This window comes from Nyctibius grandis, chromosome 7, assembly GCF_013368605.1.
Source record: "Nyctibius grandis isolate bNycGra1 chromosome 7, bNycGra1.pri, whole genome shotgun sequence".
Lineage (NCBI taxonomy): Eukaryota > Metazoa > Chordata > Aves > Nyctibiiformes > Nyctibiidae > Nyctibius > Nyctibius grandis.
In genome coordinates, this window is record NC_090664.1 from 52,534,967 (window position 1) to 52,550,271 (window position 15,305).

The 15,305-nt window shown below is 39.6% G+C and overlaps 1 protein-coding gene across 1 annotated transcript in view; it reads left to right on the forward strand.

Moving 5' to 3' along the window:
- The window catches only part of LOC137665994 (5'-AMP-activated protein kinase subunit gamma-2-like), a 116,741-nt gene extending 105,456 nt beyond the window's left edge, over positions 1-11,285 (forward strand). The window contains exons 9-14 of the mRNA XM_068405529.1: positions 642-768; positions 1,528-1,693; positions 2,042-2,079; positions 4,886-5,032; positions 7,443-7,536; positions 10,164-11,285. Coding sequence (XP_068261630.1) covers positions 642-768; positions 1,528-1,693; positions 2,042-2,079; positions 4,886-5,032; positions 7,443-7,536; positions 10,164-10,195 — 604 coding nt within the window. The 3' untranslated portion in view covers positions 10,196-11,285. The remainder of the gene's footprint in view (positions 1-641; positions 769-1,527; positions 1,694-2,041; positions 2,080-4,885; positions 5,033-7,442; positions 7,537-10,163) is intronic.
- The last annotated feature ends 4,020 nt before the right edge of the window (positions 11,286-15,305 follow it).

The window sequence follows — 15,305 nt, forward strand, 5'->3', positions numbered from 1 at the left end:
GGACCAAGGGGGTGGGAGGAGAAGTGTTACTTGCAAGAAGAGCAGGCTTGCATAGGTTGCAGTATTGCTAAATTGTAGTCTGCAGTTGTCTGTAGGAACGTTTCAGATCTCCTGAGAATAACTTTTTGCCAACCCCAATGATAATTCAGTGAAATGACTAGGTACTTGTTTTGGCTTAATTGCATGTATGCACTTATCCATAAAAATACTCTTCCTAGAAAATGTTATAAAAGTTTGGGATTGAGGTGCATTAAGGGCAAGAACACTGTTTTTCACTATTTGTGTCTGAACAAAAATATCCATTCTGAGTGCAGGGATACTGTGAGCACAGCACTCACTGGAAAAACAATTTACACTTGTGCAGAAATCTTTCTGCTATTCTTTCTACCACAAAAACTCACTTTCCATCACATTTTCTTACTGGTTTTAGATGTTTGTGAGCATATTGTTGATCTTTTTTACCAGCTAGAAAAGTTAATTTGAAATCCCTTAACTTCTGCTTTCTATAACATTAAAGATAATACAAATAATTACTCATGATATGTACTTCATGGGGTTTCTAAATATGTGTATATATCACTTGACATTACTCATTGTCAGCTAGAATTCATTTTTAAAAAAATCAATGTTTTTCTCCTCAGCCTTTTTGATGCTGTATATTCATTGATCAAAAACAAAATCCACAGATTGCCAGTTATAGATCCCGTCAGTGGAAATGCACTTTATATACTTACCCATAAAAGAATCCTCAAGTTCCTCCAGCTTTTTGTAAGTATTCAAAGTTATGCTTTGCTTAACTGATTTTTCCCACCCCGCCCCCAGCAGACATCTTTAAGTAATTTAAGTCTTAGTGCAGAAACTTCTTGATAAACTTCCGTATTCATTGTGTCTGTGCATATCTTTTTTTTGATAACAGAAAATTAAAGCTTGATGTAGGACCAGTACATTACCTTTACTTTGTTTTAGTCATTTAAAGAAACCTAAACACCGAGGACTTGTCTTGGCTATTTCAGTAGCTTGCTGTCCTTTCTGGAAGATCTACTCAGCTTCAGAAGCTTGTTTAAATGGATAGAAAAATGAATTGTCTCCCAGAAACTAGATTATCATTACTCAGTGTAGTTTGTTAGTCACAGGAATGAGTAGGAGGCCAAACAAAGCAACAAGGGTTCAAAATAAGCATTCAGCATGCTGTATGTTTTGCTGTCTTCTCTCTCCAGTTTCAGTGGGAATGCCATAGCTTAGGATCAAAAGCTTTTAGTGATGGGTTACTAGAAAAATAAATGAGCAAAAAAACTTAGTTACATAGCCTTAATTTAGAGCTTGTCTGAACAGAAGTAATGCTTCTAGAACAGAGCTTGTTTTGGCTTTACATTAATCTAGTAGCAGATTGCTGTAGCAATCTGTAACAGTCGTTTGGCATCTGTAGATGAATGAGTGAATACAGATTTCCTAATGTATGTACCAATTATGGAAACATGGTAGGTGTAGAAAACTGCACTGTAAATACATTCATTCTGACTTTCCTAGATGTCAGAGATGCCAAAGCCTGCCTTTATGAAGAAGAATCTGGATGAACTTGGAATAGGAACTTACCACAACATTGCCTTCATACATCCAGACACTCCTATCATTAAAGCCTTGAATATATTTGTAGAGAGAAGGATATCGGCATTACCTGTTGTGGATGAGTCAGGTGTGTGTTGGGTCTTCTGTATACAAAAGTGTGGTAAGATAAATGGTGCTGAACCTTGGATTGATGTTAGGGGCAGGGACGGGAGAGGAGAAAGAATAAAAAAACCCTTTTTTTAAAAAAAAAGGTGGGGAGGAGAAAGGGAATATAAAGAAATATTTATCCAAGATGTAGGTTGATAGGCTTGGAACAACTTCATGGTTTGGTGGGTTGTTTAGGGTTTTCTTTCCATCTTTCCTTCTTGACCTGTCTGTTTTCTTTCTGTGTAATTGTAAGATAACAAATGAAAGCAGGAAGCAAGAAAAAATGTTGTATTTTAAGCACTTTATTAACTTCAGTTTTTCTTTTTAGGAAAAGTTGTAGATATTTATTCCAAATTTGACGTAATAGTAAGTATATCTCTTAAATTCTATTAAATATTTTATATGCAGTAAGCATTTGCAAATTAATTTGTTAATATGTCAATTTTGGCTATTTTGTTGTTCAGGCTTTGGTTAACAAACTGAATAAAACAGATTAAATTCACCCTGCACAGCATTTTTTTATTATTATTTTTTATTTAAGCTGTCCTTAGTAATACTACTTGCACACAGGCATCTACTGCTCTGGATGTTACCCAAAATTAGATCTGGCTGTACTCTTACAAAAAAAGGGCATAGGCTTTTTATGTGTGTTTCTATTTTTGAGATAGGATTTTCTTTTCCCAGCCACTGCCATTCCACAGTCTGTTTTCAAAGAGAATGCAGATTTCTCTGTGCATTCCGAGTACTTTGTACGACTTGACCTTCTCAGTGAATTAAAACTACTTGGCCCATTCGTCTGTGTGAGTCTCTGACTCCACAGTATTGTGTCTGTATTCCTTCTGGTTTAGATCTAGTTCAGGCCACTGTTTCTGGTTTTCCCGCAGGAGTTCAGCAGCATAGTCAGATTCATGCCATGATGCCAGCCTCAGAGAGCAAGGGCTCTTCTGTTCTTGTGGCCATCAGAAACTTGAAAAATAATTTAGTTTTTTTATCCCTGTCCCCTCCCAGCTGTATGCACCTGCCTTCTAATTGGAACTTCTGATAGCTACATTATTTTTTAGAGATGTAAGTGCCCAAGTTGCTTATTCTACCAGCCTGCTAGTGCTAATGAAGGATCCAGATGTCTGGAACGCTGCATAGAATGCTTTCAGAAATATGGAGAATAGTCCCAAATGGAAATACTTCAAGCTTATAAATATCTATGGCTGCAAACAGTGCTCTTAATACTGAAAATCTCATGATGCCGCTGTTCTTGCCTGTCTTCTCTAGGCATTTGTCTTCTTTGTTCTTTAGGATTCTCTACTGTGTTAAGATCTTGTTCTGCCATAAAAGCTGGTCAGGGAATAGGTAGTAGCTGTAGCGAGAGTGATCTAACATATCAAAGCCAATGAAATTTCACAGTTGGTGGGTTCAGTGTTTCAATTTATCTTGTAACTGCGTTAGACTTTGAGGCAGGACATGTTTCCTTTATTTCCCATTCTTATTCAGAAAGACACCAAACGGAAGAGGGCTCCTTATGTTTTTCACTTCTTTTCTCACTTTAAGTGATGGGGCAACAAAAATTACAGGATTTTTAGAGATGCTGGATCATTTCTTTGGAAAAATTATTTATTGAGATCAGGGGAAAAAAAAAACACACCACAAAGGCTCTAGGATATGATTGTTTGCTCCCATCTAGTAACATGGCAAAGAAAGAGTTAGGGCATCTATCGATTATTTGAGATTTTCCTCACATATACTAGTTTGCTTATTAAATAGAGGGAAAAAGATTCTATTCTTAAAGGATAATCACCTGAGGCTTCCAGTTTTTCATCAGTCTGCTTCAACCTGATCTTCAAGCTTTAAAAGAAGAAAAAAAAAAAATCTGAAATGTATAATCTAATCTTCTAATAAACATAGAATTTCCAAGATTCAATCGGTGATTTTTAACTTTAAACCATGTAGCTAATATGCTTAGTTAAATCAGTGTTTTAAGCTCTGCCTGTATATACAGCTGACTGAGTTGATAGATTTCTTTCATTTTAATAGAGTTCTGAATTCATTTTCAAGTTCTTGATGGGAAAAAACTGGGAATGGTGTGATGGTATAGAAATAGCTTTATATTACACTAGTTATTGTGTGCAGGCTGACTTCAGTTTGCAGAGGCTTTTTATGTTCTCCTAATGTCCTTCATTAGGAATTAAATGAGTTAACTAAAACTCATCGTATCTTCATGATCATCTCAAACCTATCTTTTCAGTTCAGTGTAATTCAGTCCAAAAACTTGACCAATCACAGCATATTCTAGCCAAAAATTAATTTAATTTTGTTGCTTGGTCCAGTGTTTTCATTTTAAAGGTCTGTCTTTGTTACTCCTTCAGTACACAAAATCAATAGGCCAGAATGTGCCAACATTATCAAAATACCGCTGTGGTCTTGCCTACAAAGAAAGCTTTTGCTGGTCTAGACAAAGTCCTCTTGCTACAAGCATGGTCCTGGTCTTAAAATGAAAGTTGAGAATGTCAGCTTTCAAACTTGTCTAATCTTCTTTCTTTTAGTGGTGGTGATGGGTTTTCATTTATATTATTTTTATAGCATATATATATATATGTATATATACACACACACACAAACTGTTGTCAAATGGCAGTGCCAGCACAGTCCAGGAGAGGGAGTTTGAGCCCACAAATAAAAACGGTGAAGAAAACCTTTAATTTGCTCTCTACTGAGATCTCCACTAAGATCTACTTCATAGGTGGCGTTCAGAGCAGTTGGTGTCCTCCCCTATCCTGTGAAAAACAAACAACAAATTATATATTCTTAAAGTATAGTCTGTATATTCTGAAGTTTGTAGAACTTCATCTTTACATTTTTTACTCATGGCAAAAGCAGGATGAGTGACATCAAGTCAAATACCAGACAGCAAAGTAAGGAGATTTTCCTTGGCCTAATGCATATCACAGAACAGTTTTATCAATTAACCCAGTCCGTCATATGGTGTTTAATGTAATTGCATGCTTGACTGTTTCCAGAAACTGAAGCTGAAGAGCATCTGCTTTGTTTAATATGTGACTTGGAATAGACTCAATTGACACCAGAAATGTGTATCTACTTGATGGCAAAATATTTACTTTCTCGAGCACTTTATTACTAAGTACTGAGATGTGTGATGTGCCTGCATGTTTTTTTTCAGAATCTTGCTGCTGAAAAAACATATAATAACCTAGATATCACGGTGACGCAAGCCCTACAGCACCGTTCTCAGTATTTTGAAGGTGTTGTAAAGTGTAGTATGCTGGAAACACTGGAGACCATTGTGGATAGAATAGTGAAGGCTGAGGTGAGTTCACTTTTTATTTTTCCCTTTACTATAAGTTATAAGTTGTATTACCTAGCTAATAAATAGTACAAATTTATCCTTTCTAAGTTATTTTGGTTATTTGGTGAAAGTATTTTTTTCATAACTACATGTGTTAGGTATCAGTTTGCTTTATAGACTTAGAGTATAGATGCTTATAGGGATGTGCAAAACATTGTACAGTACATCTGTAATAATACTCTGTTATTAGCATTTCTGTTTTATGACATTAACTGAACTGACTGCAAAGCCTTTTTGAAAGAATCAAGTTTCTTCCAAGCCTGCCATAAGTTCTGCAGACAAATAATTCTTTAAACTCCAGGATATAGTTAGGTTTATTGGCCTATTGTTCAGGAAGTTTAATGGGTACAATTAGTTAATGCATACAGAGACCTGCACTGCTCTCATAAAATACTGTGAAACAGGGCCAGAAAATAAATTCTTGTGAAGAAGCCTTCGCTAACTGCTCTTGTAAATAATTTATCTGTGTGCTTTCCAATCTTTCGGTGCTGTTTATCTTGTTTGTTAGTACGGGGAACTTTCTTATACACGGAGGTGAATGCGTATGTAGGTCTTCCTCCCTTGTTATGTTGCTCTGCAGAAGAAAATCAGCATTACCAGTTTCAGTTGTTTCCAAGGTGTGATGAACTCCATTTAGATGCTTTTAACTTCTTCAATTACAAGATTTTTTTTTTTAATCTTCAGGGCAGTAAGGATACATATACTCAACATGAGTAAAACTTCCACTTTGTCAATATCCCCTTAGAACCTCCATTAGGCAATTTTTACTGGTGACTTTCTGCATCTGCTTGAGCTTCTTCCTGAAATTGAATAATTTTAGCATTGCTGATATACAAATTTCAAATTTGGATAACTTTATTACTATCTTAAGAAGCTTTAGACGTTTGAGTTTTAAGAACAACTCATACCCTTTGGTTCAGTCTAAACATAGTGAGATTATATGTAAAAATGAGTCAGTCAAAACTACAAGCTATTTTTAGCTGCCGGACAAGTGCTTGATCTTACTGGAAATGAAACAGATGAAACAATTACATTGTCCATTTTCCTTTAATTCATTACACTGAGAGAAGAATAAAATTATTAAATATGTGCATATACAAAAACTAATAGCCCTATCAGAAATATCACCAACACAGTTTCATCAAAAAGAAAACGCAACAATATTTTCTCTCCCTTCCCCCCTCTTTTTCTTTCCATTCTGTGTCAAGTGGGTATGACTGTTCAAATAATTCAGAGCTCCTCTTTTGTTGTATCTGTCTAGCAACAAAGTGGTTGACCTTAACATGAATTAACACATCTGTTAAATCAAGACTGATGCAGCTTTCTTGCTATCACCTCTGTGAGAAGATGAGAAAAATTCTTTTCCCTTTCTTCACCATTATATCTGATTATTTGAACTTAAAATAGTGAAGAGAGAGAATTCACTTAGGTAAAAAGTAAACACGTAGTAAGCTCTCAACTTTTTGACAAACGCCCTTTTTAGGATCACTTCCTTACAAGCTGGTTCAGCTGTGATGTCCAGGTTATACAACTCCATGCAGCAGCAGAGGACTCCGGTGCCAGGACTGACGTTAGGGCACTCTCCGGGTTCTGCAGTGGTCTCTCACTGCTGTAGCCTGGTCTGGCCGATGAGACTCGGGATGTAGGAGGATCCACCTACTTTCCCCACGGTTAAAACAAAAGTTTTGTGGTATAAAATGTTTCCTAGAATAGATTTGTAATGATAAAATCATTATTTAAAAATACAGTCTTACTGTAGATAAATCTTTCTTCCAAGTTGTGCCCTTGTGTTTATTAACTCCACAGTGAGTTTGCACAGATAAGTTGAATCTCTTTTTCTGTCTTCATGCAAAATGAGGATTTTAAAACCAGTCTGGCACTCAGTTTCAGTCGTGTAGCACTACGAGAAAAAGTACATTAAAACCAACTTGGACATGTCAAGATACAACAAGTTTTGGTGCTGCGCCTCTCTCTGAGAAAGTATGTTTCAGAAGGAAGCCTCATTTTACTACTGTATCTTATTTTTTGAGAGGTGGGCAGAGCCTGTAAGTTGGGGAAAAGTATTTGATGTGAGTGCCACTTTTTGAGAGCAGAAGTATTTTAAAGACCTAGATCTGGGCTTAGCTGTCACTTCAAATCTGATTTTGTTGCCATGTCAGATAGCTGTGTGCTTTTTAAACATGCACCAGTCTTCATTTCTGTAGGGTAAGCATGTTTGTATTGCTGTGTGAGGTTGGTGTTGCTAACATTTTGAACCTTTTTTTTTTCCCCTACTTATCTTCATACTTCATTACTTCATGATTCTTTTTTTCTTTGCTTTAGCTATTACTAATGAGGCAAATATCTCTCAACATACTTTCCCTGCTTGCAGGTTCATCGTTTGGTGGTAGTGAATGAAGCAGATAGCATTGTGGGTATCATCTCCCTTTCTGACATCCTACAAGCTTTGGTACTCACACCAGCAGGTATGGATGTTGCCTTCTGACCTTTGCTATAAGTCATGTGGTAATGTGTACACCCTCCTGTTTTTAATTTGCTTGACAATGACAAACTTCTGATTTTCAACTTTTGTAACTGTTTGATCGTAGTTCTTACATACACTTTTCACTTCTCTTCAGGAAAAAGCTGACAAAATGTTAACTGTCAGTCTTTTGTTCAGTGAGGAATTCATGCAGAACCTTCATGAACGTCATTGCTGTCCATGTATCTTCTTTTTAGAAAAAAAGGCCTTGATTAATGTTTTAACAGGGAAAACAGGATGAAGTTGAATGTTTCATATATAGACAACATCTACAACAGGGAGCCTTCCTGAATTTCTGTACTCTGGCCAAGTGCTCCTAGTGTGGATGCAGCTGTGCTTTCCACTAGCTCTGCAAAACGACCTCTGCGGAGCCCTGCAGTTGTCCAGCTGTGCTGTGGGTTTTGGTTGGCACAGCTATGTCAGAGACGTCACCCCAGACCACCAAAATTATTTCAGTAGAAATCTCTAGGCTATTACTAAACATGATCAGGTTCCTTTTAACAGGAGTATCCAACAATAGGTTTATTTCTACTACTTTATGTTGGGGTTGGTTTGGTTTTGGTTTTGTTGGGGTTTTTAAGTTTTGCCCAAGTTACTAACCTGCTTTATGTTCTTAATTGTAACATAACTTTGACCACATAAATTACCTCAGTGTCACAACAACTAAAGCAAAGCCCTCTTTTGGCTTTGTCACGAAGACAAAAATATCTTGAGGATTACAATTTTGCCTCAAAAAATATCAGACTAAGCAAACAGAGCTGGATACGTCCTTCAAAAAAGAAAGTCTAAATGTGAGCTTAACTGGGATCTCTTACTTGCACTGAGAGATCACATGATAATGTAAAAGCCTTTCTCCTCTGTAGATTTAAAAAAAGTTAACGTAGCTTTTAAAAATAGTACGATTTCTCCTCTGAAAAGAAGTAATTGGTGATACTGCTGGAGGTGTTATGTCAGTGCATCTAGTTCCTTTTAATGACCTGGAAGAGCAATTAAGCCAGCTTTCTGTGAAAGGTATGGATGAGTATGAGAAATCAGGCCTGGGTCAAATGGGCTCACTGCCTAGAAAGAGAACAGAGGGGTGTATGTCCATCCTCAGAGGGAGATGTAAAGACAGGCAGACAGTGCCTCTCCAGGCAGAGGAGGTGATTTCCCCCATGACTGGGGGGTAGAAGGATCCAAGGAAGGTAGATATTACTATTAATGGAGCAAAGGTTAGACAGAAAAGATGAATCTGGATACTGACAAACCAAGAGCTTTGTTATACTGGAATTGCATGGACACTGAAGTTGCAACTCTGTGAGCTGATATAACAGTGGTCTGTAATTAAAAATTACAGTAATTAAAAAGGGCAGTTCTTGCTCCCATGCTCTGGGCTGTGAGCTTTGGCGTCTAGCGTGTGGCAGCACCCACACTATGAGATCCCTCTGTGAGCTGCTTTAACTCGTGGATCTAACAGGAAACTGAGCCAGCAAAAAAGCTGCAGAGTTGTGTCAGTTTGGCACACTAAGCTGGCTCACAGAAGAGTCTAGTGCTGCGTACAGGAGTTAGAGCAACAGAGGGGGCAGGGTTATGCCACCAGAAGAGATGAGGTGAGGGAAGGCATATTTTAGGAGCAGTTCCATGTTAGATTGCAGTTCCGCAGGCAATCGCCAGATTTTAGATTGGGATTTGTCTCATGAAGTGAGGATGTCTGCAATGTAGATCTAGTTTGTAGAGTCCAGAGTGTGATTTACCTCTTAAAGTGGATGCGTAAGAATGACCAGATAAATCATGCCCTAAAAGTGTCCATTTCTCTTCACAGACTAGAGAGGAAAATTTATTGACTGGCAGGAATTAAGACCAGCCTACGTTAGGGGAAAAAAAGTATCAGTTGTGATGAGAAAACTGGATGTGTTTAATGAATTTTTCAGTGGTTATACATTACAAGTAGTAACTCCGGGTTGCTGGCAAGAGATTCTTGCTCTCTAGAGTTGGATGCTGAAGCCAGACTCACTGTAGGGTTCGGTTGTTGCCCAGCATGTGGCCAGTTTGAGTACTTGGAGAAGAGGCAAGACGCTCTACAGTCCTGCTGAACAGGTCTCTCAGATCCCTACTGTAAGCAAAATCTGCCTCTGAGCCAGGAGAAATGGGTTCATCAACACTGTAGTTAAACTGAATTCTTAAATAGTTTATTCTCAAGCAGGACTTCATTTTTTGAGGCTATTATGATGATTAAGCTTGGCTTCTAAGCTGATGGACGGGTTTGGGGTGTGGCTTTTTGGTTGGGGTTTTTTAAATAAATTTTTGTGCTGGGGAGAATCTTCAAAGCCACTTTAGTAACTTCCCAGAAGAATTAATTAGACTACCTTGCCAATGAAGCTAGAAGCAATAATGGTCCCAAGGCCTTCCTCACTCTGTTTTATGTCAGCATTTAGCAGTCCTGCAGCATACGCTTTATCAATGGTGTCTGGTACTAAGACTCTGATAACGTGGTCAGACAAAGTTGCAGCATTCGGAACGAGCCGTGCTTTTTCAGAAGCCAAGTGCTATGTGCGTAAGGCAATGACGTGTGCTTTCCTCTTCTGTTAACAGGTGCCAAACAAAAGGAGAATGAAAGCGAATGACTGCTGTGAATGTATACACGTCTGTAGGAGAACTTGAACAAAGTTTCTGGGTCAAGTTTGTCTCAAGAACAGTGACTGCAATAGAACAGAGCAGGATGGTTGAGAATGTGTTTTGGGACTTAGTGATGGATGATGAGTCTATTCCCCCCAGTGATGTCACAAAAAAAAAAAGCAGCATGACAAAAGCTTATGTTAAAATGTAGGCTTGTATTTCCAAATGTCTTCAAAACATTTGCTGGAAGACTTCACCTGATGTCCTTCATTAAAATGCACTGTATTCTGAAACTTTCTCATTTTGTATTTGACAGAAGTCACTGGTCAGCAATGGATATATGTGACATAAGGCAAGTGTATGGCATATTCATATCATAGTGCCTTATGTCAGACTACAGCAATATGTCATCACTGTTGCCCATCACTGTCAAAGGAAGTATTGTGCTAAACGAGACACTGTATTTGAATGTGAAAGTCTTTAAACCTAAAACCAAATCAGTTTCAGTTCTCATTAGATTTGTCATAAAAGCTGTAATTTGAATATTGGTAGACTTCTTTAAAACTTTAATGACAGTTTTGTGTTAAATGTTGCATTCTGAACTGAGATGTAAAACAAGACTGATTTTAAAAACAGCTTTATTTATTTTTACTTTCATGACAATTTTTTACACATCCTTGGTGGATAGCTAAAATTTCACCATATCCATTAATAAACTGTTGATTGTTATACAAACAAGTGGTAGATTTTCTCATTATTTAAAACTTTGGAGTTGCAGAAGCTGTGGCCTGTCGACCAGTCCATGTTACTTGAGCTGAAGATTGCAGAAGCATGGATCACAAGTGCTCTGTACTGTTATACGAAGGCACCATGGAGGGAATGAGGTGCCAGAGAACAGTATTTTCATCTGTATTAAAGTGTAAAACAATGTTTGTACAACAAAACCGAAACTTTTTATTGTATATGATTTGTACAGAAGTGGAGGAGTGAGGAAAGCTGTGGGGTATTTGCTAATGTAAATGTACTGTAAAGTTTGAAGATGAGACTTTTATAATTGTAGATTCTTGTAGATGGAAGAAATTAAACCCTACAACATCAGTTTGGTTTTAGCAGTTCTTGCCAAGTTCTTTTTGCATGTATGGATGTACGTGCACTGTGATCAGTGTAAACTAGGTACAGAAGCATTCTTATTTTCCTTTGTCTGTAAAGGCGGCTTATGCTAATGGAATAATGCAGGCAGGACTTTTTACTGTGTTTCCAGCCTGAGTGCTGTACTGGAATAATGGCAGTAAATTGATTCATTTATTTTTCCATTTATAAACGTTGAGGTAAAAGGTTAACAGTTTTTGTGGTAGATGAGAACTTTGTATTAAGGAGAAGTGGGCAGCAGCGCTACCTGCAAATGCCACCCAGGCTGCATTGATGCAACTTTGTGAAAGCCCAGATACTGCTCCAGCACGTGCCCTGCAGCCTGCTCGAGGAGGGGGACACCAGGGAGCTGCTGAAATGCATTGCTTAGTCTCTCTCTACCTATCACTACTCTGCATGAGCATGTTCTTCAGCCCTGTGTTCAGGGTATTTCCAAAGATGATGAAGAGTTGAGCCAATGATATTGGGTTTTTGGGTTTTTTTTTAATACTTTGTGTTAAAAAATAAAGTCTTTTGGCCCTGTTCCGTGCAGACAGCTTTGGGCCTGTCTGCATAAATTAGTATGCAGAAAGCCAGAATGAATTTGCAGTTTTCAAACCACCATGTACAGGCTTTCTATTTTAACATTATTACAAGTGCTGTTGACATGTTGTGGACACAGGGCTAGCAAAATTATGGAAAGCAGCCTCCTCACGGATCCAAAACTGTGCTTAGAGAATTTCCACCCTTACTTTCTGGAATTCAGTTCTGAATTTGTGAGAAGCAGAATCGCAGTGTAACTCCCCAAGCAGGAATAAACAGCAGTGCTATCAAAAAGGCACTGCTTGTCCTGGCACAAGTACCAGTGCTGATGCAGTAAACAAAACTAAAGAAATCATGTCATTTTTAATACAGATCAGTTTACTACAAAGCTAGAAAAATGCTTGTAGCAGCATAAGGGAGGGACAGGAATAAGTAAATGGGGGTAGAGAAAGGAGGGGTGACTCAGCAGCAGTGCTGCAGGTACCAGGTTAAAGTGACAGTGCAACTAAAGCTTTGATCTAGGACTCTTCATGTGGCTTGTAGGAGGCCTCAGCCAGGAAAAAGAATGAACAAATTGCCATTAAGCTCAAGTTCTTGGAGGTTTTTCCCCCTGGCCAGGCAGCAAGCAGTACCTATAGATCTGAGACCGCAGCAGTGGCTCCAGGTGCTCCCTTGCTTTCCACAGCCAGGGCCATGCTGCAACTGGGGATGGCAGCAAAGCTTCCCCAGTGCCTGCTGAAAGCCTGTTCAGTCCTGTGGATGATCATCCGTCCTGAGGCTGCGAGACGCTGTAGAAATGGATTCTATTTAACGGGCAAGACTGTAAAACGTGATTGATTTCTGTGCTTCCCTGTGCATTTCCTTGGCCAGCAAGAGATGTCTGTGAAAGTTAATTATTCTAAAGTGCTTCTTGGCCTTGGAAGGGAGCAGATTACGTTTGGTTTTTACCTACTCTGAATGCTTCTAGCTGTTGAGGTGTAAGAAAAGACTTCAGCCCTCAATATTTTCAGTATCTAGAGATGCTGCGAACTAACTTAGGAAAATTATCCTTGGCTGACATGGATCACTTGACTGATGAAAACATTCTCCTGTTTTACTTGTGAATCCTTTCGGTTAAAAGGTCTGAGCTCTTTAGGCCCCCACAGACAGTATTTGCTGTTTACTAGGAACTGAACTGCAGTTGTTACGTATCTGAGGCCTATTCACCTTCTTTTACTAAGGAATATTATTGTTCTGGGACTGTGTGGGTAACACAGAAAGAACCAGCCTCACTTTCCGAGGCCTGAGCTCTTGTGCTCCCAGCAGACAAGAGGAACCTGACTGAAGCGGTTCCCAGACTGTGCGTTGCTTTGAGAACGCTCCTCGCCGTTCCGAGAGCACGGAGGGTAAGTCGGAGGCTTCCAGCTTTGGTCCGGCTAGAGGTGAAACCACACGCACTAATGCTGTCACACAGCAGGCTGCCCAGCTGTGCGTCCTGAGCTCTCCCATCCGTTCTATGAACTTTCACCCCTTATGCTCCTGTATTGAACACTTATTAGGGGTAATTTCCAGAGGAAAATGTCATTCTGAATGATGTAACACTACCCTTGTATCCTCAGAAAGCGTATTATGCAAAAAGAATGTGCTGCAGATGCTGCTCTTCGCTCTTAACTGCACATCTTAATTTAAATGTGGTTTTGAAAGTCACTTTCTGAGTCCCCATTTGTTATATGATGATTGCAGTCAGACCTGTTCCTGCTGAAGTGAATGGGAACGGGAGGTGACCTGTGCTTGTACATCAAACTCATTCCTTCAGAAAAAACCCAGCATCCCTGCCAGCTGCGGACCAGGACCTGCACGGCAGTAGCCTGGGATGTCAATAGCCCCTGCGGCTGGAGTTGCAGGTGCCATTTAATACTGAATTAGTTCCTTAATTGTTTTTCTACTAACATTTTGTCAGTGTTTGTAACTGAATATTGGAAAATACAATCACTGTGAAAATGCAGGAGGGAACAGGAACAAGTGTAAGATAGACCTGAAGGTACTCTGTAACCTCTGTGGGCAGCAAGGTCGATGCTGTACACGTGGAAGCGTGCCCAATGCAAACACTGGACACAATGCAAAAAACTCCTCAGGAAGGGCCTGATTTGCCAAAGGACAGAGCAGGTAATTGCTGTTATAGGAGCTGAATTTACAAGTCAGAGCTGTTCTGCATTTGGACTCTGAGCAGCAGTGTGGTCCTGAGGCTGTAGGTACTGTATTACCATAAAAATACTTGACTGTTACGTATGTTACTACATTAAATTCATCACTGTTTTTCCTCTATCACAGCAAAGCAGTTACAGGTAACCGATGAAAGACATGCTCCCTTTTCTCAGCCTCCCTCAACAGCTGTTCCTGACCCCGCTGCATGTACAGACTCTATCGGTACTTGCAGTTCTCCCTTGTGGTGTTTTCTCTTTTTCAGAAGCTAGGCCCTACCTAGGTTGTGTTGCATTCACTGATGGTGTCTGCTGTTAACTCATTTACAATAAAATTCATGTAATTTATCATCTGAACCGATACAAAGGCTACGTTTGATTTGAAGGAGTATCTGGTGAAGCGAGATATAAAGCAGGCCTGGAGTACAGCCAGTGTTTGGGTGTGTGGTGTACGGCACTTGTCCCAAAGTTCTCTGAACTCCTCTGTAGTTCACAGCACAACTTGCAAACCCTGTAGGAATGAAGAAGCTGGAGGAGGACTGTGGAATGCAAAGGCAAAGCCCGAATGCTACCACTGCTATGGAGCGCTGCACTGTGAAATCACAGCCTGAACATCACCCCTAGATTGTTTGAGGGGAGAGGACTTCAGCGAAGGGCCACCTGGTGAGTGCATGAAGCTGCTCCACCCCTAACATCTAAGCAGGAAGAGTTCAAATAAAGTGCAGTGCCCTGATGAGATGTTCCCAGCCAAAGGTGTGCTCTCCCTCTGCACCGGAGCACTCCAGGAAGAGTTTAAGATTAACCTGGGCAGGAGAAATGCAATAACAGCTTTATCACCATCCACATCATCTCATCTCTGCCTAAGCTGCTACTGCTTGAGGAGCAGTATCCCTGAGTGCTCTCAAAGGCCACTCAGCACTATAACCAAGTCCTAGAGCGTGGAGAAATGACAAAGTTCCCCGAAAGCTCTCTATTTCGAGTGTCCCAGTCAAGAGAGAGCGAAACACTTACGTGATCCTGATGGAATAAGGATGATTAGCCAATTCCTTCCAAAGAACCAGTGGAAGAAAAGAAAGTCATAGTTTTTCCTGCAAGTTTAAAAAACACGCGGGCCCAGGAAGGATGAGTTCTGTGTTCCTGCTGCAACAGAGGCTGAGCAAGCATGAAGGGTGTCCTACGGGGGGGACAACTCTTGCGATTAGAAGCAGTAAGCAAAGCAGCTGAAGGGTGCGAGCAGAAACCCTGCAGTAGTGAGCTCTCCTCAATG